Raw genomic sequence first — 24,376 nt, forward strand, 5'->3', positions numbered from 1 at the left:
CTTCCAGGGCAACGCTGTGTGTGTGTGTGTGTGTGTGTGTGTGTGTGTGTGTGTGTGTGTGTGTGTGTGTTTTGTCTTCCGGGTCCTGCCGTTTGTTCACTCAACGACGAACAAAGACGTCGCCACGTCAATATAACAACAACAGTAATAACAATGTCCTCCCTTTTAATGGCTGATAACGTGCACGAGGACTTATTCGCCATTTGAAATGTTTATCCAGCGTTTGGAGTATCTGCTGGGGGGGGCTTTTATTTTGAAAGGCGTACACCATTTCCGTTCTGCACCGATCAGCTGATGTGAGTGTAAACAGAAAACAGAGGTGTGTGAGTGAGTGTGTGTGTGTGTGTGTGTATGTGTGTGAATGTGTGTGTGAGTGTGTGAGAGTGAGACACAGACTGGGACAGCTTAACCTGTCGTCCCCCCCCGGGTGTAGCTGCAGACGGCGGTCCGTGTGTGAGCGGCGGGCCGATGTGCAGAAGGTCGGCTGTGGAGGCGCTGCTGTAGGGCAGCAGGAAGCAGCTCCGGGGGCTTAAAACATCACATGCAGCCTCTCAGAGGGCCCGAGCGACAGCAGCTCCGTCTGGATTTGACTTGACGGGACCAGACTAGAGGAAGCAGTAAGTGTGTGTTGTGCTAATAACCAGCCTGGTTCATGTCACCTGGTCACACAGCTGCTGTGGACACACAGCTGGCATCGCTTTGCACAACATAGTCAACCTACAGCTGGGAAGATCTGAGCCAGAGCAGCAATGATTTCAGCTGTAATTCATGTTCCCCGACTGTTATGAAGACAGTTATTCTTATTTTCTCTCTGAAGGATCTGGAAAGGTAAAAAGGAAAATTACAGGACAGCAGAGGTGGAAGAAACAGACAGATTCTTTAATTGGATAAGTAGAAGTTCCACTACATTATTGTAAAAGTATGGAGCTATTATTATAAGAGCAGAAGTACTCATTCTGCAGTAAAATATCCCCTCTGACTGATATATTATTATATAATACATTAGTAGACTGGTGTTAAATAGCATTATGCTGTTGTAGCTTGTTACGGTGAGTTCCTATTAACCACTCTATACAGGCCTACAGTCACTGTATGTAATTCAGTACAACCGAGGGGTCACGTCCCCTCCAAAAGGCCACCGGATCAACCTGAAGGCTCATGAGATGATTACTGATGAAGGAATGTTCAAATTTTGGGTCAAAGTTATATTTTTCAGTAGCACTTTGCTTTTGATATAAAGAAATGATGAATAGTGTGATACAATTGTGGCTCAAACAGCTAATCGAAGACAACCATGTGAGAAGTTTAAAGGGGAGCTCTCTCTCTTTGGTGGGACCGCTGGAAAGACTCATAGACATCTGAAATATGACGAAGGAACCCAACTAGAGCCTGTGCTGTTGTAAGGAGTCACACACAGGACCGCTGTGCACAGCTTTAACAGCGTGTTGTATTTTATAATATTTCTGTCTGACTGTAGAGTAGAAAGTACAGCAGCATGAAATGGAAATACTCAAATAAATCACAAGTACTTCAAAACAGTAAAGGAAAAGGACATAATAATAAGGGAATTATAATAATGATAATACGGTTCATATATTTGCACATCATCTTCTTATTATCAGTTTTCAAAGGGCACCATCAACTCCAATCTGTTTATTCTTTGGTCATAGAATAATTGATTACTCTGCTACACTGAACAATATCAGCCAACATGTATTTTGAGTGACATAATCACACTAACACACATTTGTGAAGGACCCTTTCAAGTTAGTTATTACAGAGTTGTGACTATAATATGTACAGTACTAGGAGAAACATACATCTGTCAGATCAAACAAGGAGAGATCATATTAAACATCATACTAGGTGAACAAAAATACAAATTGAAGCAAGATTGAAGATATTGAAAATAAAAGGACACCTTGCGTGTATCCTGATTATGCTGTGACAAACAGTGACAGCAATTCACTTTATTGAGGGTGTTTCCAGTGATTTGCAGTGGAAAGACGGGATGAGTAACCGTTAGTGTCACATGCTTTTAAATCCCAGGTAAACCTGTTTCAGTGTCAGTCCGCTCAACACTTTGCAGATGTCTGATTTGTCACCTCCGAGGTTTATCAATCCTTCCTCGTAGCCATGTGACACGCCATAACATTTGCTCGAAGCGAGCTTTGCCTTTGTTGTCTCTGCATACCAGAGCTTTGACTGCAAATATAGGACGTCATGTGAGCTGTGTAAAGAGAGGACTTGTTTCCTTCCTGTCAGGCGGGCCTGGTGACTGCTACCTTTTGTAATAACTCAGATGTCCTTCCTCTCCCATCTGACTGGTCTGTCCTCCTCCTCCCTGTCTGACAAAAGGCTCACTTGTGACTTTTCCCTCACATGTAACAATAGTGAGACTTATTAAGCAAGAGATGACTCACTTTTTGTTTAGTGCTGATCAATAAATGTTAGCATTCTAAAATTGGTTACAGTGGAACTCACACACACACACACACACACACACACACATATATATAACCGTGTGTGTTTTATTTTTATTTATTTTGTCCTTTTGAAAGTGTCTCGCATGTACAGATTTCTTACAAAGTACTCAAATATTGCCTCTAGAAGAAAAGCAAATATGCTGCAGCTGATAATCCTACAGGCTTAATAGTTTTTTTTGCCATTTAGCTCAAACTGATAAGTAGAAAGCATAAACCTCCTACAGCTGCTGGATTCTTTCCAGAGAATCTTTGCATCTGTCCTTCTGAAAGCATCTTTTTATTTACAGTTGAGTCACTGAAGTGATGAGCATCCTTTCGTCGCTGTGTCTTTCCTGCGTTTTTTTTTCTTTTCTGCAGGGGACGATGGAGGAGCTGGATCCAGAGGGGCAGTTCCTGCAATACGCCCGGAACGGAGATCTGCCCGGGATTCAGCGGCTCCTCATGTCCACAATAAGGGAAGAGACGCAGATCAACATCAACTGCAAAGGTACATGAGTTACACGTGGGAATAATATCAATGGTAGTGAGTGGTGTAACACAGTGTGTGTTGTTGTCTCAGGTAAGAAAAAGTCTAACCTGGGATGGACGCCTCTTCACTTGGCCTGTTACTTTGGACACAAAGATGTCGTGGAGGAATTACTGAAGGTGGGTTTTCTTTTTTAAACGCCTTTAAGTATCTTTACTTCAGATTTAGAAAAACTGCGTGGTTAATATGTGTGTGTTGTTGCACCCTGCAGGCAGGGGCAGATGTTAATTTGCCCAATAATATCGGAGATACACCGCTGCACAAAGCTGCCTTCACAGGAAGAAAGGTACTTTAATGCATCAGCAATTTTCCATTCAGATTTTAAGTTTCTCTCTACTGTTGTTGTCTCTTTGTGGATAGTATGATTCTGTGCATGCATTTATTCATCCATTCAGTCAATCAATCAATCAATCAATCAATCAATCATCACATATTGATCAGGAGGTTGTCATGCTGCTGCTGCACTATGATGCATGTGCTACTGTCATCAATGGGACAGCACAGATTCCCAAAGATGTCACTCAAAATGCAGAGATCAGAAGTATGTTAGAAGGTGAGAGATACACGTTGTCATTTAAGAGATATCATTGAAATATATTCAATCTCCATGTTTAATGGTTTTAAAAAAATCATTCATACAAGTTGTTTATATGAGCAATAGATTCTAAAATCTTCCTACATCTTTTCTTGTCAATCCCATCCTTTCCTTGATACCAGCGGCCGAGAGGACAGAGGAGAGGAAACTGGAGGAGGAACTTTTGGAAGCTGCGCGAGAAGGAGACTTTTCAACTCTGACTCAGCTGGTTAGTGATGCTGATGCCTGATCTTCTACAGCCAAAGATCTGAGGCAGAAAGTCTGATCCATCATACATCTTCACTCATAATAGTGTTGAGTGTCCTCAGTTACCATGGAGGGGAAAAAAGGAGTGTGTTTGTGAGGTAGATCAGATTGATTAACCATGCTAACAGCGACTACAGTAATGTACATGTACTTGACTGCATTCATGGTTCCAAGAGGATTGGCCCCTGTGATCCCCTGACTTTTCTTTCAGTGACACCACAAGGTTGGCATTTGTGGTTTTAAGGGAAAACTGTCCCCTCTGGATTTAATTTTGATAACTTTGGTGATGCCTTCAGTTTTCCATCTTTTTAAAATGTACGTCCAAAAAATATCCCATCAGCCTCAGCTGTACATTGTGCTTAGTAATCATTAGCAAATAGTAGCATCCTAACACACTAAGCTAAGATGGTGAAAAATGGTAAACATAATGTTGAGCTTGTTTGCATGTTGATGTCTGCCTCACCGAACCATCGGCAAGTCTTTTTTTGTACACGAACTGACAGTTAAGCGCTTAATCGTCTTCTCATGCTTACAAGCCCAGACAAGTAAACAGGCGATAACGCCCTTTAAATCTCAGAGACAACAACACAGTCATCCATGAAAACCTCACCAGGAAAAGACCAAAGGAGTCCCCAAACACACAAAATGACCACTGGTAGTCAAGTTTTGAAAATCCATTGTTAACTTGCAGGCATTATTCCAGCTCTTGAACACAGAATAAAAAATCAATCAATGAGTTGTGCTTCAGTTCTTAGCAGAATAATTAAGACCTGCAGGACATCTGGGACGAGACAAACCATCCGTTTTTGTCCTGTGTGTTTGCTGCAGCTCAGCAGGAAAAAGCCTCCAGACATCAACTGCACAGATCTGTTGGGTAACACGCCGCTACACTCCGCAGCCTATCGAGGCCAGAGGCAGTGTGCGCTGAAGCTGCTCAAAAGTGGAGCCAGCACCATCATCAAAAACAAGAAAGGTGAGGCCCATCAGGCAGAGCTGGTAATCAAAAATGACTCCTGGCTTTAGAGGAAAAGACCAAAAACAAACCGAACCTAAACACATCAAATGACGGTGACGCTGTTGGCGACAGTGGGTGTGAAGATGAGAGCCACAAACAGCGTAGAGCTGGAAAGTCATGAGAGGTGGACTTACACATTGTTGGTTTTAGTCTTTTCATGGGATTTGTTGACGGTAAGAAAACTGTCAATCAATGATAAAAAGAAAATCACTCAAATAATATAGAATTACACCAGCTTTATTCTCACACATTTCTTCAAGGCTGCGGCTTCTCCCCAAAAAGATTACTTTGGATGTTGGGGAAGAGACAGCAAGAGCTATAATGTTTAGCTATAATCCTCACAGTGATTATTTTTGTTTTTGATTGTATTATTTTTAATATATAGTGGTTATTTTTGTGAGTTGAACGTGATTATCAATGCAGAATTCTTGATATTTATATCAGTTGTTCAGTCAGGCAGTGTTTTTGTCCCTTTGCATGTGTGATCTGTTGTACTGAACACCCACTTGTCTCGTTTGTCCACAACTCACAGGCCAGACTGTGTTTGAGTTGGCGAGTGATTCAGCAATGAAGCAGGTCCTTGAAGGCAGCGTTCATCGAGTGAGTGCTCCGCTAATAGTCGGCTTCTTACAGTTACTTTGAATTGTTATTTGCTTTACTCTCTTCATTTTTCTCATCTGTGTCCCTTGCAGGGTATGACCCGCAATGTCAAGAAGTTCGAGGGACTCCTCTGGAAGGTAAAGTCCAGGAATTATAATCTGTGGTGGCTGAGAGACAATGCACATTACAGAGAGGAAACACAAGCACATGGAGAAAGTGTGTACGGTGCATTTATAGACCCTACTGCATATACAGAAAAGTCAAGAAAACACGAGCACACTGCAATATGTTTAATAGTGTGTCTTATCTCCAGGTTATGGCCAGCAAAAGAATACCATTAAAAAGGGGTTCAGTTGGGTATTTAGTCTTAGAATTAAATTCACAAAACTTTAGCATTTAGTAACCAGTAACAATTTGAAAAAAATGCACATACTGTATTGCATAAGGCAATGGGCCACAAAGTCTGTCACTGCTACTCTACAAAATACAAGCAGTTTAGCAGCACATCAACCCAGTCTTTGCACCTCTTTGTCATTTTGTTGCTACAGCGTCTGTAGAGTCAGCGCCAGTGTGATTTTCATGAAGATTAGCGTTACCACATTGTGCAGCGTGCATGTGCATGCCGTCTCAATTGTTTTGTTTTTGTGCAAAGAATGAAGGACACAACTCTGACACTGACTCTCATAGGCTCAAATGTTTTTTTTTTTGCTTGCTTTTATTTTGAAAAATAACAATCTTGATCTTGTTCTCGTGATTGAAACCAAAAGAATGTATTGAAAAGCTGAAAATGTCTTCAGCCAGGTTCAATGGGGAGTGAATCACTACACAAGTGAAATGGATTTGGACAATGATTAGTTTACTGCGTCAATAAACATAAGGACAATGACAAGTCAATGACCTGCAATATGGTTGACAGGCAGCAAAATGAGGGCGTCACATCCACAGTGGGAGCTACTGCAGGTTCATTAACAGAGTGATGGAGGGGTTTTTGTGCAAAAAGAAAAGTGAAGAATAATATGTACAAACATGCTGCATGTAGTGTGATAGTAGAGCCTCTCCACACGGCACGCGTGACTCGCGTGGGAGTAGCACAGGCATTACTAATAACCTTAATGAAGACTTAATGAAAGTAGCCGTCATTCATGTTAATCACACCTGAGCTTTTCCTGCTGCGATGTGTCAAAACGTCTGCAGTGGAGAAGTAGTGAACCACAGCTACATTTGCTTGCCTCCAGTTCTAATGTTGAAGTGAACTGAACCCCAAATTGGGTGTGATGATGGGGTTCATCAGTGCAGGGCAGGGTTGACAACCTCCCATCAGTTTGTGAATGTAGTGTTAAAGCTTTGAGAGGCCGAACAAGGCACCATGCGAGAACAGTCCATAAACCATTCTGTGTGATGACAGCAGTTAGTGTCATTGTCAAAGTGAAATGATAAGTGGCCTCTTGGGAGTATGAGTGGCTACTAGAGGGAACAGGAAAATAATTTGTATTCACAGCATTGACATGTTAGCACCTTTTAGTGGATAACGTGGGTTTTTTTACACATCCAGTGGACACATTAGCATTCCTTTGGAGTCGTGTTTGTGTCCACTTGATTTTATTTATTTAATTTCTCTTTAATCAGACAGCCTCACTGAGATTAAATACTCTTTTACAAGAGATCAAGCAACATTCACAGAAATACCACAATCAGTAAAATAGATTATTAGAATTAGACAACTGCACAATAAACAAGAACAAGAAGGGTATGTAAGATTAAGCATATAGTGGATCTGTGCTGTAGTTATTAGATTTAAATGAGAGAAGAGATGTGAGGTGGCTTCAACAGTGGTGCTTTATAAATGAATAACATGAGGTGGTTCTTTCCTCTTGCCTATAAGGAAGTCCATCTAACCTTTTGGTGCAGAGAACAATGAGGAGTACAGACTTTGTCATTTGTGATACAATGTAAGGCACCTTGATAAACAGGGTGCACACACTGCTGAAGAGTTGATGTGGCAGCATGACAACACAGAATATCTCTTTTGTCAAGGACAGACATGAAGGTTGACTGCACAATAATTTTACAGTTGGAAGAAGATAGATGCTCATTAGCTCATCTTGATCTTTTTTTTTTTTGAGTCAAATGCTGAATGTGAACTTCAATGATGTCTGCTGTCAAGCCAAGCTCTTAAGTGTTTCTATAAAGTAGCTGTAGCTGAGGCTGATCAAAAGCTTTAACCATGGATGATCTATTGGTAATATGACCATAGATATTTGTTTGATTTGAGGTGGGAGCTGTGACTGTGGTGAATCTTTAACATTGGTTAACACTGACTCTCTTTTGAGCTCTGTTTTGGTCTGCACCAACCCCTGAGGGAAGTATGTGGCTCTTTAGCAGCTAAATGTTCACCAGCTACGTTCACCAGCTAGTTACCAAGTGTACTACAATATAGGCTGTTGTTAGAGATGCTTCAATGAGAAAACAGCAAAGTTGCAGCCAGAAAACCAAAACAATGTGCTAAAATGCCAAAATGCTCTGAAAATGAGCCGACAGAGTCGGGTGATAATTCTCTGTGGGTTTATCGCATACATGTCAGTAGCCATATGATCCTAATGTGAAATGATTATAAATGATTATAGCAGCTTTAACCCTAGAGCACTAACCTAACAGTTAGTAACACCATCACTAAAGTCGGGTATATTTTACCTGATAAAAAAATACTTCTCATCAAACTCTTCTTTTATTTTCCCCTATACAACGTCTCATAAAATGACCCTATAAAAAGGCTCTAAAATTAGTGAAAAATTAGGGAATCGTTAAAAAAAATAATGACACACGATGAAAATCATGTGACCACAATCGTGTGGGTGAAAATCACCTGCCGTTAGTGTTCTAGGGTTAAGGATTAAAAAAACAACAATGAACTAATCCTGCTACAAGCACTTTTCCTCTCTGCCTTCTCCCGTTTTACAGGGAGACATCCCCCGTTACAATAAACACAGTCACTGTGGTTTATTTTGAGTTTTCCCACACACAAACTCCTAATGTTAGAAATACACACAAGCACACCAACAGCTGAATATAGTCCCAGTTGTAATTACTGCCTGCATGTTGATATGAGTACTATTTAAAAGTCAGAAACTGGCAATTATGGCAGATTCTGAATTACATGCCTGCTGCTTTGGGAGACACTAAAAATTGACTTACATTTTCACTACCTGCTGAGCTAATCGGTTAGAAAACCCAGACATAGCTCACTCACGTTTGTGTATGTTGTTGTGTGTGTGTTTTTAGCATTTGAAATGTGTTTCCACATGCAGCATGAGTCAAATTCATGAATGCTCTTCTGATTTGCTGTACTTTCTCACGGTGCTGAGCTCTCTCTCTCAGCCACCACGAAAATATCAGGAAAGGCTGAACAATATGAGAAATCAATGACAAATCAAACCTCTTGGGTGTCTTCCCGCAGAGCTCCAGATTTTTCGGGTGGCGCTCCTACTGGGTCGTCCTTCAAGATGGGGTTTTATCGTGGTACTCAAAACAGTAGGTGTCATCTCTCTCCTTGGCTCAGACGTGTGAAAAGATCTCTCAGCAACAGATAAATGGAAGCACTGCTCATGTTTGATTAGAAAGCTGCTGGGTGGAGGTGACAGATAAATTAGTTTAAAAAATAGATCCTCCATTCAAAATGTGTCTCCTCCTTCTCTCTCACACAAAGATCAGATGCAGCTGCCAATGTCAGAAGGCAAGGCTGTAAGTCCCTCACACATGCTCACTGTTTGGTAAGCCTACATTTAAGAATTTCACTCCATTTTTTTGACTTATTTTGTTAAATTCCTCTGAGTATAATGCTTGCATGGGGGATTCTTTCTCATGCTCTCATTTCCAGATCCGAGCCAAAGATAGCTGTTTATTTACCCTGAAGTGCTTCGACGACAGCGTGCATCACTTCAAAGTGTCACCTAAAAATGACCCAGAAGCAATGAGAAAGGTACGTCAAAGTATTTTCTCCTCAGACACTCCTCTAAAAGATCGAGTGCTCTCCTGACCTTCTATGACAAATTTATTTCTAATGCAATAACTGCCCTAAAAAAAAGCTAAATAATCTCCAAAGCCATTCTCTAATTTGGGTTTTGGAGGCACCGCCTGCGAGGCATCAATCAGCACTCAGCATGAACACAGGAGAACCAATCAGGCTTCAGGTCTTTACCAAGCCGCCTCGCTGCTCTGTGACAGAAGCTAAAGAGCTGTGAAACTTCATAATAGTTTAATCCAAGGTCATGCTCTGTTACATGAGTGATCAGTATCATGTTCAGTTTTCATGAGGAACCAAAGAAGGATCTGCGGTTGTCTTCCAGGCGTGGCTGGACGCACTGGAAGAGCACTCAGCTTACAGCACACACTACTGCTCCCAGGAGCAGGGCAGCGAGGAGGAGGAGGAGGAGGAGGAAGTGATGTCACTCGGGGAGCTAACAGACTCGCTACAGGTGGCTGTAAACAACAAAATCCATGATTAGCATGTCAGCATAATGATATGTAGTGTTTTCTCTGAGCTACAAAGTCACCCTGTCCTCCCACCCTGCACTGTTTTTGTTCATCTCCTGTCATCTCTCTCATCTGAAACCAGGCGGCAGAGGGCAGCCATAGGAAACTAGAGAAGGAGGTGGCGGCTTTCCTGTCCATGCTGAAAAATGATGGGCAGGCAGAAAGTAAAACCTTTTATTTTGATGTCAATTTAGTTTTTTTTCCTACTCTATATCGTGATATGCATGGCAAAGGAGAAACGTCACAGACATGAACAATGAAAGAGTGGAAATGAAAAGATCTGTGATTAATATTACAGGCATCACCTAGCAGAGTCAAATGCACAGTAATGAAGGAATAATGTCTGAATTCCTCGTAATTAATAGTCTCAACTAGTCTGAGCTTAAGTAACAACAACTCTCTGTGAGATTGTGAAAAGAACACTAAATAACTTGATCTTCATGTTAGTTTGTACTGTTTTTAAGCAGCTTCCTTCGTGCCTGTTGTCCCTCACTGATGTTTTTGTCCCCTCAGGGTTTCCGTGTGCCATACTGCAGAAAATGCAAGAAATCTGTGAGTTGTCCAGCGAGACCAGCTCCAGTCTCAGTGTCTGTCTCAGCCTCTTCTCCAGACAGGAAGGGGTAAGTGTCCGCTTCCCTGGGCCAGATATGTGTCTTTGAATGTGTGTTGGCAGCTATTAGTCAGGGTTTTTATCCATTATATCTATTAAACCGTTACTCTCCACAACAAGTGGAGCACAAGTGATTGTTATGTAAGTTCACTCAAATTGGTGTGAAGGTTTTACTGCCAACCCAGTTAAACAGCTGTGAATGGGATCTCAGCAACATGAAAAAATTGTTTTGATGTCTGTGGATTATGAATCCAGGACATTGTTTCTGCAGAGAAACAGTTTAACTGTCTTCATGCTTTCTGTAGAGACCATGAGAGCTACGAGTAAGATAATATATTTCTCTGTGATTTGAGTGAAGTGACCCATTGGAAAAAAATGCAGTTATTATATTAAGAACATTAAGTACAAAAAAAGAGTTTCATAAGAAAGCACTGACACAATTCACACTTCTTTATGAAAGCAGCTCAGTGCGGAGCTGTGATTATAAGCTGCCAGATGGGTTTTCTTTGTGTGTGTGATTCAATGGATTTGATGATAATGGAAGGATTCAGTGGAGAGATTACATCCCTGCAGGAATTGATGGGCACCACTTATAACTAACAACAAGTGCCAACTCTGTGCATCATTCCTGTAATAATGTAAAACGTCACATACAGTACGCAGAATTTGACTAAAGACAGTGTTTATGTGATGATTCACGTCATCCATTTCCGGTTTTTAGTGCAGGAGGCTCCTTCCCCCTGAGGCTTGTCGATGGGTGCTCGCAGTAATTCAGATGGATTCTGAACTTTACTGAGTGGTGACATTGCTCTACTACTATGATATATATTGTAAGCATGGTCTCAAGTCCAGCAGCACTCTGGTTCAGTTGCTATCACACACAGCAGCAGGCATACAATGCTCAATAAGGGAAGGTAATCTGCATAAACTCCTGAATGGCAATAATTGAACTTTTACATCATAATAGTGAAACAGAACATTTTCTGGAAAAGCAAAAAAAAAAAAAGGACATTAATGTCTAGTTTTGGCTAATGCTGACATGCTCACAACGACAATGCTCACGCGCTGATGTGTAGCAGGTATAATGTTTACAATGTTCGCCGTCTTAGTTTAGCTTGTTGGCATGCGAACATTTGCTAATTAGCGCTAAGCATGATGTACAGCTGGGGCTGATGGGAATGTCACGGCTCCATCTAAAAAGTCAGGAGTTGTTCTCAAACGTGAACGTGGACGCGTGTACCAAATTTCATTTCAATCCAACAGTTGTATGTATGTTTCACGCAAAACCACAAATATCTACCTCATGGTGGTGCTAGAGGAAAGGTGATTAGGATTCATCCTCAGTGGACCATGAATCCATCCAATAGTTATTGAGATGTGTTGTTTTTCTTCTTAAGTTGAGGGGAGGCATGTGGTACAAGCTATTATAGGCATTATCTGGATTTAATGCATGTCTATGTAATATTTTGAACATTGCGTTCAACACTCCCAGCTATAGGGGTTAGCTGCCACAACATAAGCACTGTGACAAAAGCTCTGACAGCTCACAGAGTCACATAGTCTCACGGTATAAATTTTCATATCCACACATGTGCAAGTTCTTTGCATGTATATGGTTGTTTATATGGCTGACAGTTTAGCATATGTGAGAAAATGTGACCCACAAATCTAGAAATGTACCAAGGAAAAGGAAATGCTGACAGACAGTTTGTGTGAAGGGTTGAATATGAAGCAATGTGATGATAAGGCATAAAAAGTCTAAAAAAGTATATCAAAGAGGGCATGTCAGATTTTTATCTTAATCTTAATCCCCTCTCTTAGTCTTGAAGATCTAAGAGTGAGGGTGTCTTTATTTAGCATACCTATCACAGTTTCAGTTGTCAGATATCCACTATCTGACATTAGACTGAGAATTAGTCACTGTCATGACCTTGCTGATTGTTCTAACTGATGTGTAGTAGTGCTGCAGCTTTTGATACACAGCAGTGTTTGAATGCAGTGATGAATGCATGCCTGAGTTGCTTACTATACAAATCCAGGCTGTTCACATGATAATGCTTCCACGATAAAGATTCTGTCCTTTTATACGAGCCATTCAGCCTGTCTGACAATGGTCATTTCCTGCATCTGAAACCAGAAACGCAACCATGCTAACGTGGACAGAGTGTGGATTATTAAAATCAGTTTGTCCCCCCCCTGCTCATGCTCACTCACGCAGCCTCATCTCGCAAACAGGATAGTTAGATTTCTCAGAATGGTGCTGCTGGTGCGCACAGAGGCTGCCAAAAAAAACCATCTGAATGTTTCAGTTTGCCAGCCAGTCCAGCGCTTTCAGGGTTTACACCTGGGCCGGGCCCCGATCGCTCAGCTGTGCAGCCTTTTCGAACTGTGATGTGCAGAGGCAGAGCGTGCGATAAAAGGCTCAGAGGATCTCAGAGTTCTCTGCATGAATAGGTCTCAATGGGAGTAACTCAAACATGTCCTGTATATCTCAGTCTGCACGTGATAGTATGCAAGTCTGAATGGAGCAACGGGATCTGCGCTGATTCCCCCTGGGAGCTGAAACACTTCCAGCCCCTGCAGCGCTGGTTTGCACTTCAGCACCACCTGTGGTTAAGGTTAAGCAGCAGAAATTTCCTCTGTAAAGTTCAGTTAATCGCACTGACAGCAAGTCTGTCTTTACACGTCACTTACAGCCACTTCCCCTTGTCCACTCCAGTCCTGGTTACCATCTTGTGTAGATGATAATTTAACATCAATCTTCCCTCTTGCGTGTCTTCAGCAGTATTTACACTTCATCAGACCATCAGTGGAAACAGCAAAGTAGGATTTTCAGAAAGGTGCAGCAGAAAAATGAGCACATCTTCATATTATCAACACTAATTTCTTGTGTAAAAGGGTTTGGCTGATAGTTTATATGCAAGTCCATTATCCGTCATTTGATCCCCTCTCCACGGCGGGAATCATGTTCTCTGGCAGGCCATGTGAGACGGCGCCGTCCAGGCAGCTGCCCTCCATTACAGATAAACATGGCTTGTCCCTCTCAGCTCCATCTCTGTCTCTCTCCGTGGGTCTGATAATGAGAGGATGGTGCAGAGGGGAGGATCGGTCCGTCAACGGGCCGCTGATTTGCAGACCTACTGCCATCACAGGCGGTCTGATAGTCACACACATTCATCTTGTGTTTGTGATGAGAGTCCGAATAAAATTTTGGTAGCTGTGAAAACGCTTGTTGGTCACCAGTTATAAAATGTGGAGGATAGAATCCATGTTGGTTTATGTGTCTTTGAGTGATTAGTCTCTGTCTGTTTGTGTGTTTGTGTGTGTGTGTGTGTGTCTGGTGAGCTCAGGTGCGCAGCCTGAAATTGGAGCAGGAGGTAGAGAAGAATAAGATCCTCTCCGAAGCACTGCAGACTCTCGCCACTGAGCACCACGAACTTGAGCAATCCGTCGTCAAGGGATCTTCACCGCGGAGTGCCCTCAGCGAGGATGAGTTCCACGACGCCGTGTCTGGTGAGTTGACAAGTGATCAAACACGCTCAGGAGATGCAGGAGATTCTGTGACAAGCTCCCGCTCACCCTCGCCGTTCTGTCATTCACCTTTAGGACACTGGAATACTTTTTCCTGCCGGTGAATGTCTTTGGTATGTTTGCCGCTCCTCAAGCGTGACATAAAACGCAAGTGTTGCCTGGTTGTGTTGAATTAACTTGGAAGCCTTTTCACATGAATGAGTGTCTTTGGTGTGAAAAACCTGCATAGTGTAGTGACTTTTCAGGAAAAGTGCATGAGGATTTTTTTTTAAAAGTTACTAAAAAAACTTTTACAGGAGTTTGTGCTTGTTTTAAGTTGTGTATTTCTAAGATGAAAACATTTTTATCTGGTTTGATGCACATGTAATGACTCCTTATCCAACCAGTTCTGTAGATGTTAAGTGGATATGTCAAGGCTGCACGGGAGATCTGCATTCATTGTTGCAGAGCATGATGGCACATTTTTGTGAATAATATTTAATAGATTGTTCTCCTGATTTATAAGCAGTTCACAATCAATTAAATAAATAGAAATAATAATAATGAATAATTCTAAATGGAGGAAAAAAGAAAGGTATGTGTATGTAATGTTTTTCTACAGTGTACACTGTATATACAAATGCATAAATGGAATCAGTGTATATTTTGAAGTAGAAATGAGAAGAAATGTTTTGTTTACTTTCCTGACTTGAACTTGAATTGATATGAATCGTGCCATGAATATGACAAGAACTGTTCAATGACCCTGAAGTTTTCGTCATTTGTACAGTATCGATATTAGAGCGCAAGCGTTACGCGATTTTTGATGCACATCGAAAGAAAGCAGATGATATCGGTCGATATTGATTTCTTTACATAAATATAACATAAACTAACATTTTTTATATTTTGGAGGATCTTGGAAGAATTATGACCACGATGTGTGCTAAGCAGGACCGTTAAGGAAAGGAAAATAACCTGTCACTGCTCTCTAATGGACAAACTATACAATGACGTCATTCAATTCAGTTCAATTGTTTTATTGTCATATACACAGATAAAAACAAGTTTCACCGCACAATGAAATTCTTGCTTTGCCCTTTCGCCTTCAATGCCGCTTCAGGATTTAAAAAATAGATAGATAAATAGAAAAAGGAAGGAGATAAATAAACAGTAGCTATACAAGAAAAACTGTATACAGTTCAAGTGATATATATACAATCTTCGGCATTTCTGAACTGCACTTTTGTGTTACTTATTGTCCGACACGCAGAATACGCCGATAGTGGAAGGTGTTCATTAAACAAATATCGTCTGGCTGTCAGTTATCTGTCTACCTCTATCAGGCATGTGTGGACACTAGCTTTGTTATCAGACCATTAAAGATATCCACAGGTGCTGAATAGTGTTTTCATTTTGGTTGGTTTAATTTTATTATGTACCTCTTTTGCACAGCACAGCTAGATTTAATGAACAGTGACTAGAACCATGTTCAATTATAAATATGCTGACTTTGCCTCTTTTTTATTTTGACTGCATCTTTAAAAAGCGTTTTCTCTTTGAAATCTCTCCTTCAGAATCGGACTCAGAGCTCTCCCTGAGCGGCTTTGAGACGGTGGCCAGCCATTCCTTTGAGGAGGACGAGGAGGAGGACGAAGGCTCTGTCATGTTAAGCAGCCCTTGCAGCAGCCCCACCAGCATGTTGCAGGAGGATCACCATGGCAACGAAGACGAGGCTCAATCCAATGGGATCACAAAACACAGGTCAGCGGTGGCGCATGGCCCCAGCGATTCTCTAAATGGGCCGCTGACCCCGCCGTTCTGTTTTTAGCCACCTCTCATCAAAAGCTGGCCAAACCGAACAAAGAGCCCATCTCCTCATATCAGACCGTTATTGTTGCTGAAATGTATCGTAAAAAGTAATATCACGCTGTTATATTTCCAAACCTCCTCTGACTGTTTTCAAAATGGTCTCTGTTTTTCATTTTCGTGTACTCCCTCAGGTCTTTTCCACTTCATAGTGTGAATAATTTAGAGCCAGGTCCAGCCTGGTAAAGGAAAAAGAAAGCGTTGAATTGAAAGAACTGAGCTCTGTGTTGGAGCTGTTAAATATTGATAAGGTCACAGTGCAATGCAATAATCACTCTGCAGTATGATCCCATGTTGGCTAATCCCTTTAGGCAGCTTTGGTGTGCAGTTCAGACTATGTAGATGTATTTTAAATTCAATTATGCCACGAACACCTCAGTTTGTTTTTTACATGGCTTATGTGCTTGTGATTTTACCTGATTCATGTATAACCTTTAAAACTTACTGAGGATAGTCAGATCTGACTGGTAAGTGTTACCACTCGTACGAGGCGTCAGTGCTGCTGATGGACTGCTGACCACCTTTGATACCGGTGTTGATTGTCTCTCTGGGCTTTGTTCCAGTGTCACACAATACATTTCAGCCTTTTGTTGACTATATTCACTTGAATAAGATATGACGCGGCAGCTATTATATGTCTGCTACATTTACTCTAATGAAAAGTGTATTTTTAGAACAGCAGCACAAAATTGATGCACTGTGTAAACCTTTTAGAGATGATCCAGCTAATTTGTGTGTGTTATTTTAGGACCAGCTTACCTGCACCAATGTTTTCGAGAAATGACTTCAGTATTTGGAGTATCCTAAGGAACTGCATTGGAATGGTAAGAATGATGTTCATGTATTGTTTTTATCAACCATGCCAGCAGCGTGGCTATGCCACTGAAACATGTTGGTCAGTCAGTCCATCACTTTAGACCAGGGTGAAATATCTCAAGAACTACTGGATGGAGATTCATGGTCCCTGGAGGATGAATCCTAATTACTGTGTTGATGTGAGATTCAGTCTCTGTACATTTCTGTACTTCCAGATTAAGCCATGAAAGAGTTCAGGCACCGTAAATCTTATGTGGAATGTCAGAAATCTATTATTCTTGTTAATCTTGTACTTGAACATAACACTTCTAAGGCTTTGTTTCTTTTTGGCCCAGAGAAGGATAGAGTGCAACACTACATTTACATTCATTCATGTGGCACTTGCAGCAACACAGAAATGACACTGTTCCACTAGTACAGCATGTTTGAAGACCAGTTCTCCTTTGGGCCTTTTCAACATGAGTAACACAGTTTCAAAGGATCGCCATGTGATTGGACTTCATTTTCTCTCTGTTATAAAACCTGGCCCCTCTTTTCCTCCTCGTGTCTTTTTTAGGAGCTCTCCAAGATTACAATGCCGGTGATTTTCAACGAGCCGCTCAGCTTCTTGCAGCGTCTTACGGAGTACATGGAGCACACTTACCTCATTCACCAGGCCAACACCTCCTCAGACTCTATTGAGAGGATGAAGGTAGTACATTCTGTAACACCCTGCAAATCACTTAAATTGCTTCAAATACAGACACATTTAAACTGGATTATATCTGGATTGCTTTTGAGTTTAGTGTGCATGATTTGGAGTGTGTGTTTATCTGCTGTCGGCAGTGTGTGGCTGCGTTTGCAGTGTCCGCTGTGGCCTCCCAGTGGGAGCGGACAGGTAAACCCTTCAATCCTCTGCTGGGAGAAACCTACGAACTTGTCAGGTGAGTGAGACAAATACAGCTCACGATCAACTCTGATGGCACATCTCCGTCCTCCAATGTTCCCATTTTGATGCCGGCTGTCTCCCCCGCTCGTCCCAGAGAGGATCTGGGCTTCAGGCTCATATCGGAGCAGGTGAGCCACCACCCCCCAGTCAGCGCCTTCCACGCTGAGGGCCTGAAGCAAGACTTTGTGTTTCATGGATCCATCTACCCCAAACTCAAGTTCTGGGGAAAGAGTGTGGAAGCGGAGCCGAAAGGCATCATCACACTGGAGCTGCCCAAGTAAGAGCGTCTAGCAAGAGTTGTGACTCAAAAGCTCGTCTGAATTAGTGTTTTGTCACACATGCCTACTAAGATTTTGAACTTGTGCATTCTAATTAAAATACTCTACTGAATTATTATTGCACTCCTATAACTTAGTCAGACTCATGATGGATGGTCTGTTTTACTCCACACATGCTTCTTCCTTGTCAAAACCTGCTGCCTACATTACCCACAATACTACTCAACCACAGACTGTTTGGCTGCAGAATTGTGTTATTCTAGAAGCGAGCCTCCACACCTCCAGAGTTGTTTCATTTTCAAACTTCTTCAGACCCAACTAACACCGACTCAAATGACATCATTTGAGGCAATTTATTAACCTTCACGCAGCTCTTTCTAGAGCCACAAAACATTTAATACTACTTTTCCCTGATAAATAGTGTTTCATCTCCAGGTGCAATGAATCCTACACATGGACAAATCCTACTTGCTGTGTTCACAACATCATTGTGGGCCAGCTGTGGATCGAGCAGTATGGAAATGTGGAGCTGATCAACCACAGGTAAGAGGACAAAAAAACACCATAGTCAGCAAGTAAAGTGACACATCTGCATATTCATAAAGTAGAACAAGTCTGATTCAGTTGACATGAATATTTTCAGGACATTTTTGAGGAACCAACAAAAAGGAAAATGTAGAGGGCCGAAGAGGAAGTTCAGTATGACTCAGACAGCAGAAAGCGATTATATGCTGATTTTCTCTTTTTTTCCACCCAGAACTGGTGAAAAGTGCTGCCTCAATTTCAAACCATGTGGCCTTTTTGGCAAAGAACTGCACAAGGTTGAAGGATATATTCTGGATAAAAGGTACGGCTTCCACTCATGCATGGCATTCAGAAAAGTAGTTTAGCATATTCCTCAAGGTTCCCATATTTTAGAAACAAAGATAAGCAGTTTAGCTGTCACCGCCCTGAGCCCATTTACAGAACCCATTACAAAATCAAACCATCAAATTATCAATCAAAGGTAATAATTCATTGCCATCAAAACCCAGTCCTGAAAGACACGGGCTTTGGTGCAAAATGAAAGTCTAATGGAAAAGATGAAGTTACAACAAAAACACATAGAAGGGAAAATGTTTTCAGTTAAAAATGGAGGACAGGCTGTTTCTAACACAACAGAGCCAATTTACAAAATATACTAACAGCACAGTAAGATACAAGCAAGTCGTGTAGCAAACAGAGAGGCTGATAATAGGTAGAGAGATGAGAAAATCTTGTTTTTTCTACACAGCACGATGTCTGATGTTGCCGGAGCCTATGAGTCTGGCTTTTTTAACTGGGAATGTTTCTTTTGGCTGAAATTCAATAGAGCGAAGCCACACATAATAGCGCTCATTTTGTCTTCATGAGCTTTTGTTATCCATATCAGCTGACGCACCAGGAAGTGTTTCTGCATTTGAGCCGTGACGCTAAAACGGACTGAAATCATGGGTGCATGTTTATGTTTCCCACAGCAAAAAGAAAATGTGTGCTCTCTACGGGAAGTGGACAGAGTGCTTGTATGCTGTTGACCCTGCTGCTTTCGAAGCGCATAAGAAAAGCGACAAGAAAGGGGCAGAGGAGAAAAAAGGCAGCAAAGCGGTATGAAGTGGTTCCTACAGAACAGCAGGGAATCGCGTCACTTTATTATTATGATTCAGCGTGTGAATAATGCAGCCTAATGACTAAGTCAGTGAAAAATATCATTATTTTTCAAGCCAAATAAAATGATAATACCATGAAAACATCCATAATCACTTTTATTCTATCAATAAATGCTATAATAATGCATCTTGCTGAGAGCATGATTGATATTAAGACTTTTAAGTGCAGCATTATGTCTGTGTGTCACTGGTGTTGGTGGTCAGGGATGCAGTGAGGGTCAGGAGGAGGTTCCCTCTCAGGCTGCTGACACTGTGGAGATGATCCCTGGCAGCCAGCTGCTGTGGAAAATCGCACCCAGACCAGCCAACTCTACACAGGTCTGACTGATTAACAGCCTCAAAATCAGGATGTGTCTGTAATGTTTCAGTGTACAAAATTAGTCTTTTGTTTAACTGCAGATGTACAGCTTCACAACCTTTGCGATGCAACTAAATGAGCTGCATAAGGAGATGGAGGGAGCCATTCCTCAGACGGACTGCAGGCTGAGGCCAGACATACGAGCCATGGAGAACGGCGACATCGGTAATGATTGTTGGTGGCCCACTGGGACTGAAATTTATTATTTTTTAAAAGAATACTCTCGCTGCAATCTGAAACTCCACAATGCTACTATTCAAACAGACCTCGCCAGTGAGGAGAAGAAAAGGGTGGAGGAAAAACAGAGGGCTGCTCGCAAGAACCGCTCCAAATCTGATGAAGAGTGGAAGTCGAGGTGAGGTTGTGAGTGAAACTGGACAAGACAAAGTGGCTTTCATGCAGCCAGCTAACGCAGGTCACACAGGAAGTTTTTAGTCTGACTTCATCAGTGTGCTTAAAATGGCAATGATATTTAATGATATTTAATATTAATAAAGTGTGAACTTTGTCAATCCAGATTATTTGCTGTTTAACTTTCCAAGATGAATAGACAGAATTGTTTGAAATTTTGGGAAATACATTGATTTGCTTTTTGATTACAACGCTACAGTCTGGCAGCCAGTGTGATGTCTTTACAGGCCAGTTGTCAAAATGAAATGCAACAAGTTACTTAGCGAGATTTAAAGGTGCAATACGTGGATTTTTTAAAGATCTTTGAACAGAGTCAGGCTAGCTGTTTTTCCATGGTTGCCAGTCTTTATGCTAAGCCCATAGTCCGTGGAAAAGAAGTGGACGTGGCTTTTGGATCTGAAAAGTGAAGCCAATGTTTAAGTTACTCAAACTTGCATTTATTTCCAATGGCCAGCAGGGGGCGAGTCTTTGAGAAAATGACACCACTTCTCACTTGATTTATTACCTCAGTAAACACTTTGCTAACGTTTAAGTCTCCAGTTTCAAGTCATAAAAGTGTAAAATAAATGTATAAAATTGTATAATAAATATAGAAAATAGATGCTAAACCTAGCTACACTTAAGGGCGGGACTACATTGTTACCAACCAATCAGAAGCAGGGAAGAAAAACTCTCATGTCATTTAAAAATCAAGATGGTGAGTTTAAAAATGCCAAACTTAAGGCTTCAGAGGAGCAGTCCACAAAGTGACAGCAGCAGCACAGAGGCTTTGTCCACCACTAATATTCAGTCTGTGGTAAAGCTAACCAACAGCTGACTATAGCTTCATATGTAGCGCACAGATGTGAGAGTGTTAGCTCATCTAACTCTTGACAAGAAAACAAATAAGTGTATTTCCCAAAATATTGAAATGTTTCTTTGACTTAATGTAAACATTGTCAGCTCAGGTTATCCTCTGTTTGGTTTGCTAAACTCAACTCGCATTGTTGTAAAACTTCATATGTAGTTTGCATTATGGCTAAATATACAGTTTGTGCCTTTAATGCTGCAATTTTTTATCACCGCTTTCTAAACTTTTGCATACTTTGAAATCCTCAAGCTGAATCTCCATTTCACCTTCATCTCTCATTTCTCTGTTACATCCTCGCTTTGATGTTAAGGAGTCCTGCCCTGGGCCCAAGGTTAGAGCTGCTCGCTGTTTGAATGATGTGCCTGAAATGTGTGATGTGATCAGCAGATGACAACTTGCAGCCTCAGAGTTCCCGAGCACGTCTGACTGTGTAGATTTAAGTCTTATCTCTATAACTGTGTCCTGCCTTCTGTTCAGATGTGACAGAGAATGACTGACGATAGAATCACAGTTTGAAGACACTGTGATTAGTCTGCTTCTCCGTCCACCAGCATGACAGCTCCTCTTCCTGGCACTTGATGAAATCACATTTCCCTCCTGGCTTTTTATTCAGCAAAGATAAAACAATTCAAAGCTCGTTTTAGTCCAGCGAATCACCACAACTGCCAAGTCCCATGTAATTTACCCATAACCTTGTGCTGGTGCATGCCTGACCTTCTTACTCTACTTTCCCTGATCTGTTTGAGTTATGATTTTCTGGCTGGTGTCATGTTCATTTGATCTGAGCTCAGACTGAATGCTGATGCGTCTCCGATGTGCTTTCAGGTGGTTTCAGCAGGGGCAAAACCCCCACACCAACTCCCAGGACTGGCTCTTTTCTGGTGGATACTGGGACAGGAAATACAGCCATCTGCCAGACATTTACTAATGGACACAGAGAAATCTGCACCACACAGTGTCCTCACTACGGAGCAGCATTTTTTAAAAATGGAATATCTACAGTAACAAGCAATATGCAAACAGTGTACTTAAACGGTGTGGCCTTAATCTGCTTAATGATGGTAAAACTGTGCATTAAAATGTTAATAATTAATGTTTAAACATGAAATGTTAAGTTGTTTGACGGTAATTTGTAATGTAGCATTTGTATTTACCAAGAGACCAATTGTTTCTGTTCATAATGGACTTTTAGCACAGTGGAGAGGTGCTGATGCACAGGGATTCATGATTTTAGTGTCTGTGTGTTGTCTTTTAAATGTTCATAATAGTGTTTTGACTCTAAATATATATATATAAAATGTGTGTGTGTGTGTGTGTGTGTGTATATGTGTATATATACATATATATATATATATATATATATATATACACACACGCACACACATAATACATGAATATGTATGTTTGTACTTTACAGAAATTCAACCTTCAGCAGTCTCATCACGTCATTCACATTTCCTCTGAATTCAAAAACCACTAGTAGTCCGTTGATTTGAGGTAGATGTGGTTGTCATTTCTCTCCTGATGTATTTTGCCTTGTTAAAATGTGAGGCTGACAATACACATACACAGAGGAATACAGTATATTTTCTATGTCAATATTACACCTGAAGAATACAGTTTTTCATGTTTTCTGCGTCTGTTGCATTTTCGCTGCAAATCTAAAATGTGTGTATTATACAACCTGTCAGACAGACTAAACATTGTTGACCGGTGGCTAAAAGGTCACTCTTTAAGGTTATAACTGCTGAATTTTAAGGTGTTTTTTGCCTCCATACATTGCAGCATTGAAAGTATTTTAGTGAAAGCTGAAATAAAACACTTCAGTGCATTCACGTATGTTTTACCATTTATTCGAAGTGTGCTTGGGATGCAAGACAAAGTATGTTACAGCTGAGATGGCAGAGCTCTCTGAAAAGTTGGAGCACATATGAGGTAGACCTTCATGTGTTAGTTTTATTTAGTAAATTACATCAAGTGTTTGATGCTCTCGTGTGCAGTTAGAAGCAGCTTAGTCGAAGGAGGCTGTGCTCTCTGATCGAGGGACAACCAGAGGAGGTGGAAGAATGTGTGTTAAAATGTTTTCAGTGGCTGAAAGAAACAAAAAAAACCCCCAGAGGAACAGACAAACTGATGCAGAGTATATGTGCGAATGGGGGTGTGAATGCACATTTGCATGTGAATGAAGGGAGCTGAAATTGAATCTCTCACACAGCTATCCATCACAAAACAAAAATGAGAAGAATTCCTGGTAAAGGACGGAAATAATTAAAAACTTATAGGGACTTATGTGCAATTTGTGAGCTGAAACAATAGATACGCCTATTTTTTTTCTTTGGTTAAAGGTTTAAAGGTTAAAGGCTCCAGTGCCTCATTAAGCCGCCATTTCAGCCCCGCCCAAATATTCCTAAACACAAAAATCATTTTCTAACACGTACAGTGAGTTTGGAAACAAACCTCTAAATTTGCTTTCCACAGATTTTCTGTGTCCCCATTCAGAGCCCCAAAAGTGCTGCTTGCAACATTTTCTGAGTATGGCTGCTTGTAGTGCTCCCAAGAACCGTTTGTCCCATCGACTCACAGATGTCCATGTTTGGTGACGGTTGCTGAACATGTTTTAGAGAAGTGGTGAAAAATCAGATTTTGACCAAATTCCAAGTAGCAGTAAATCGATGTAGACACAAATGTATGCCTTACATGGATAGATTTGTCTGGATCCACAGAATCCAGGGCTTCATTTCAGTAACAGGTCCACTTCCCCTCTTTCACTTCCCATCAGCCCTTGGTATTGCATAACAGCATATGTCACACAGAGGCTACATGGAGAGCAGAGGGAAAGTTGGTGTGGGGGGGTGAAAAGGAACACACCTGCCCTTGTACTCTTACAGCCCAAACTATCTATTTAGGATGCACCAAATGTATAACTGCAGTGCACTGTGGGTGATACACACCTCTGGAATGACGATTGTTTGATTTGTTTGATTTGCTCCCTCAGCTCTTCAAGGGTTGATGTCACTTCTACTGTCTGTCTACTTTAGACAGTTCAAAAGTTATAGGCCAAAT

At 41.3% G+C, this 24,376-nt stretch overlaps 1 protein-coding gene across 3 annotated transcripts; it reads left to right on the top strand.

The window, feature by feature from the left end:
- The first annotated feature begins 510 nt into the window (after positions 1 to 510).
- On the top strand, positions 511 to 23,148 carry osbpl1a (oxysterol binding protein-like 1A). Of its 3 annotated transcripts, XM_070832421.1 has the most exons (29): positions 511 to 617; positions 2,844 to 2,973; positions 3,046 to 3,131; positions 3,224 to 3,298; positions 3,454 to 3,565; positions 3,730 to 3,815; positions 4,682 to 4,826; positions 5,401 to 5,468; positions 5,561 to 5,605; positions 8,923 to 8,996; positions 9,172 to 9,235; positions 9,343 to 9,444; positions 9,812 to 9,940; positions 10,081 to 10,162; positions 10,512 to 10,618; positions 13,959 to 14,121; positions 15,696 to 15,882; positions 16,736 to 16,811; positions 17,360 to 17,494; positions 17,629 to 17,726; positions 17,826 to 18,008; positions 18,445 to 18,552; positions 18,767 to 18,856; positions 19,506 to 19,632; positions 19,899 to 20,012; positions 20,094 to 20,217; positions 20,317 to 20,407; positions 21,624 to 21,644; positions 22,139 to 23,148. In XM_070832421.1, the coding sequence occupies exons 2-29, from the start codon at positions 2,850 to 2,852 to the stop codon at positions 22,239 to 22,241; spliced, it is 2,919 nt and encodes a 972-aa protein (XP_070688522.1). In that variant the 5' UTR covers positions 511 to 617; positions 2,844 to 2,849; the 3' UTR covers positions 22,242 to 23,148. The 3 variants fall into 3 exon arrangements, with proteins under 3 accessions (XP_070688522.1, XP_070688523.1, XP_070688524.1); XM_070832422.1 differs by lacking the exon at positions 21,624 to 21,644; XM_070832423.1 differs by lacking the exon at positions 511 to 617 and having other exon boundaries at positions 2,880 to 2,973; positions 3,228 to 3,298.
- Positions 23,149 to 24,376: the final 1,228 nt, after the last annotated feature.

The sequence above is a fragment of the Pempheris klunzingeri genome, chromosome 6 (genome assembly GCF_042242105.1).
Source record: "Pempheris klunzingeri isolate RE-2024b chromosome 6, fPemKlu1.hap1, whole genome shotgun sequence".
Taxonomy (NCBI): domain Eukaryota; kingdom Metazoa; phylum Chordata; class Actinopteri; order Acropomatiformes; family Pempheridae; genus Pempheris; species Pempheris klunzingeri.

Bases quoted from the DNA above. Each gene is read 5' to 3' on its own strand.
- osbpl1a (XM_070832421.1), top strand. From the start codon at position 2,850: ATGGAGGAGCTGGATCCAGAGGGGCAGTTCCTGCAATACGCCCGGAAC. The intron at 9,445-9,811 runs GTACGTCAAAGT...GTTGTCTTCCAG, and splicing joins ACCCAGAAGCAATGAGAAAG to GCGTGGCTGGACGCACTGGA. The intron at 21,645-22,138 runs GTTAGAGCTGCT...ATGTGCTTTCAG, and splicing joins AGTCCTGCCCTGGGCCCAAG to GTGGTTTCAGCAGGGGCAAA.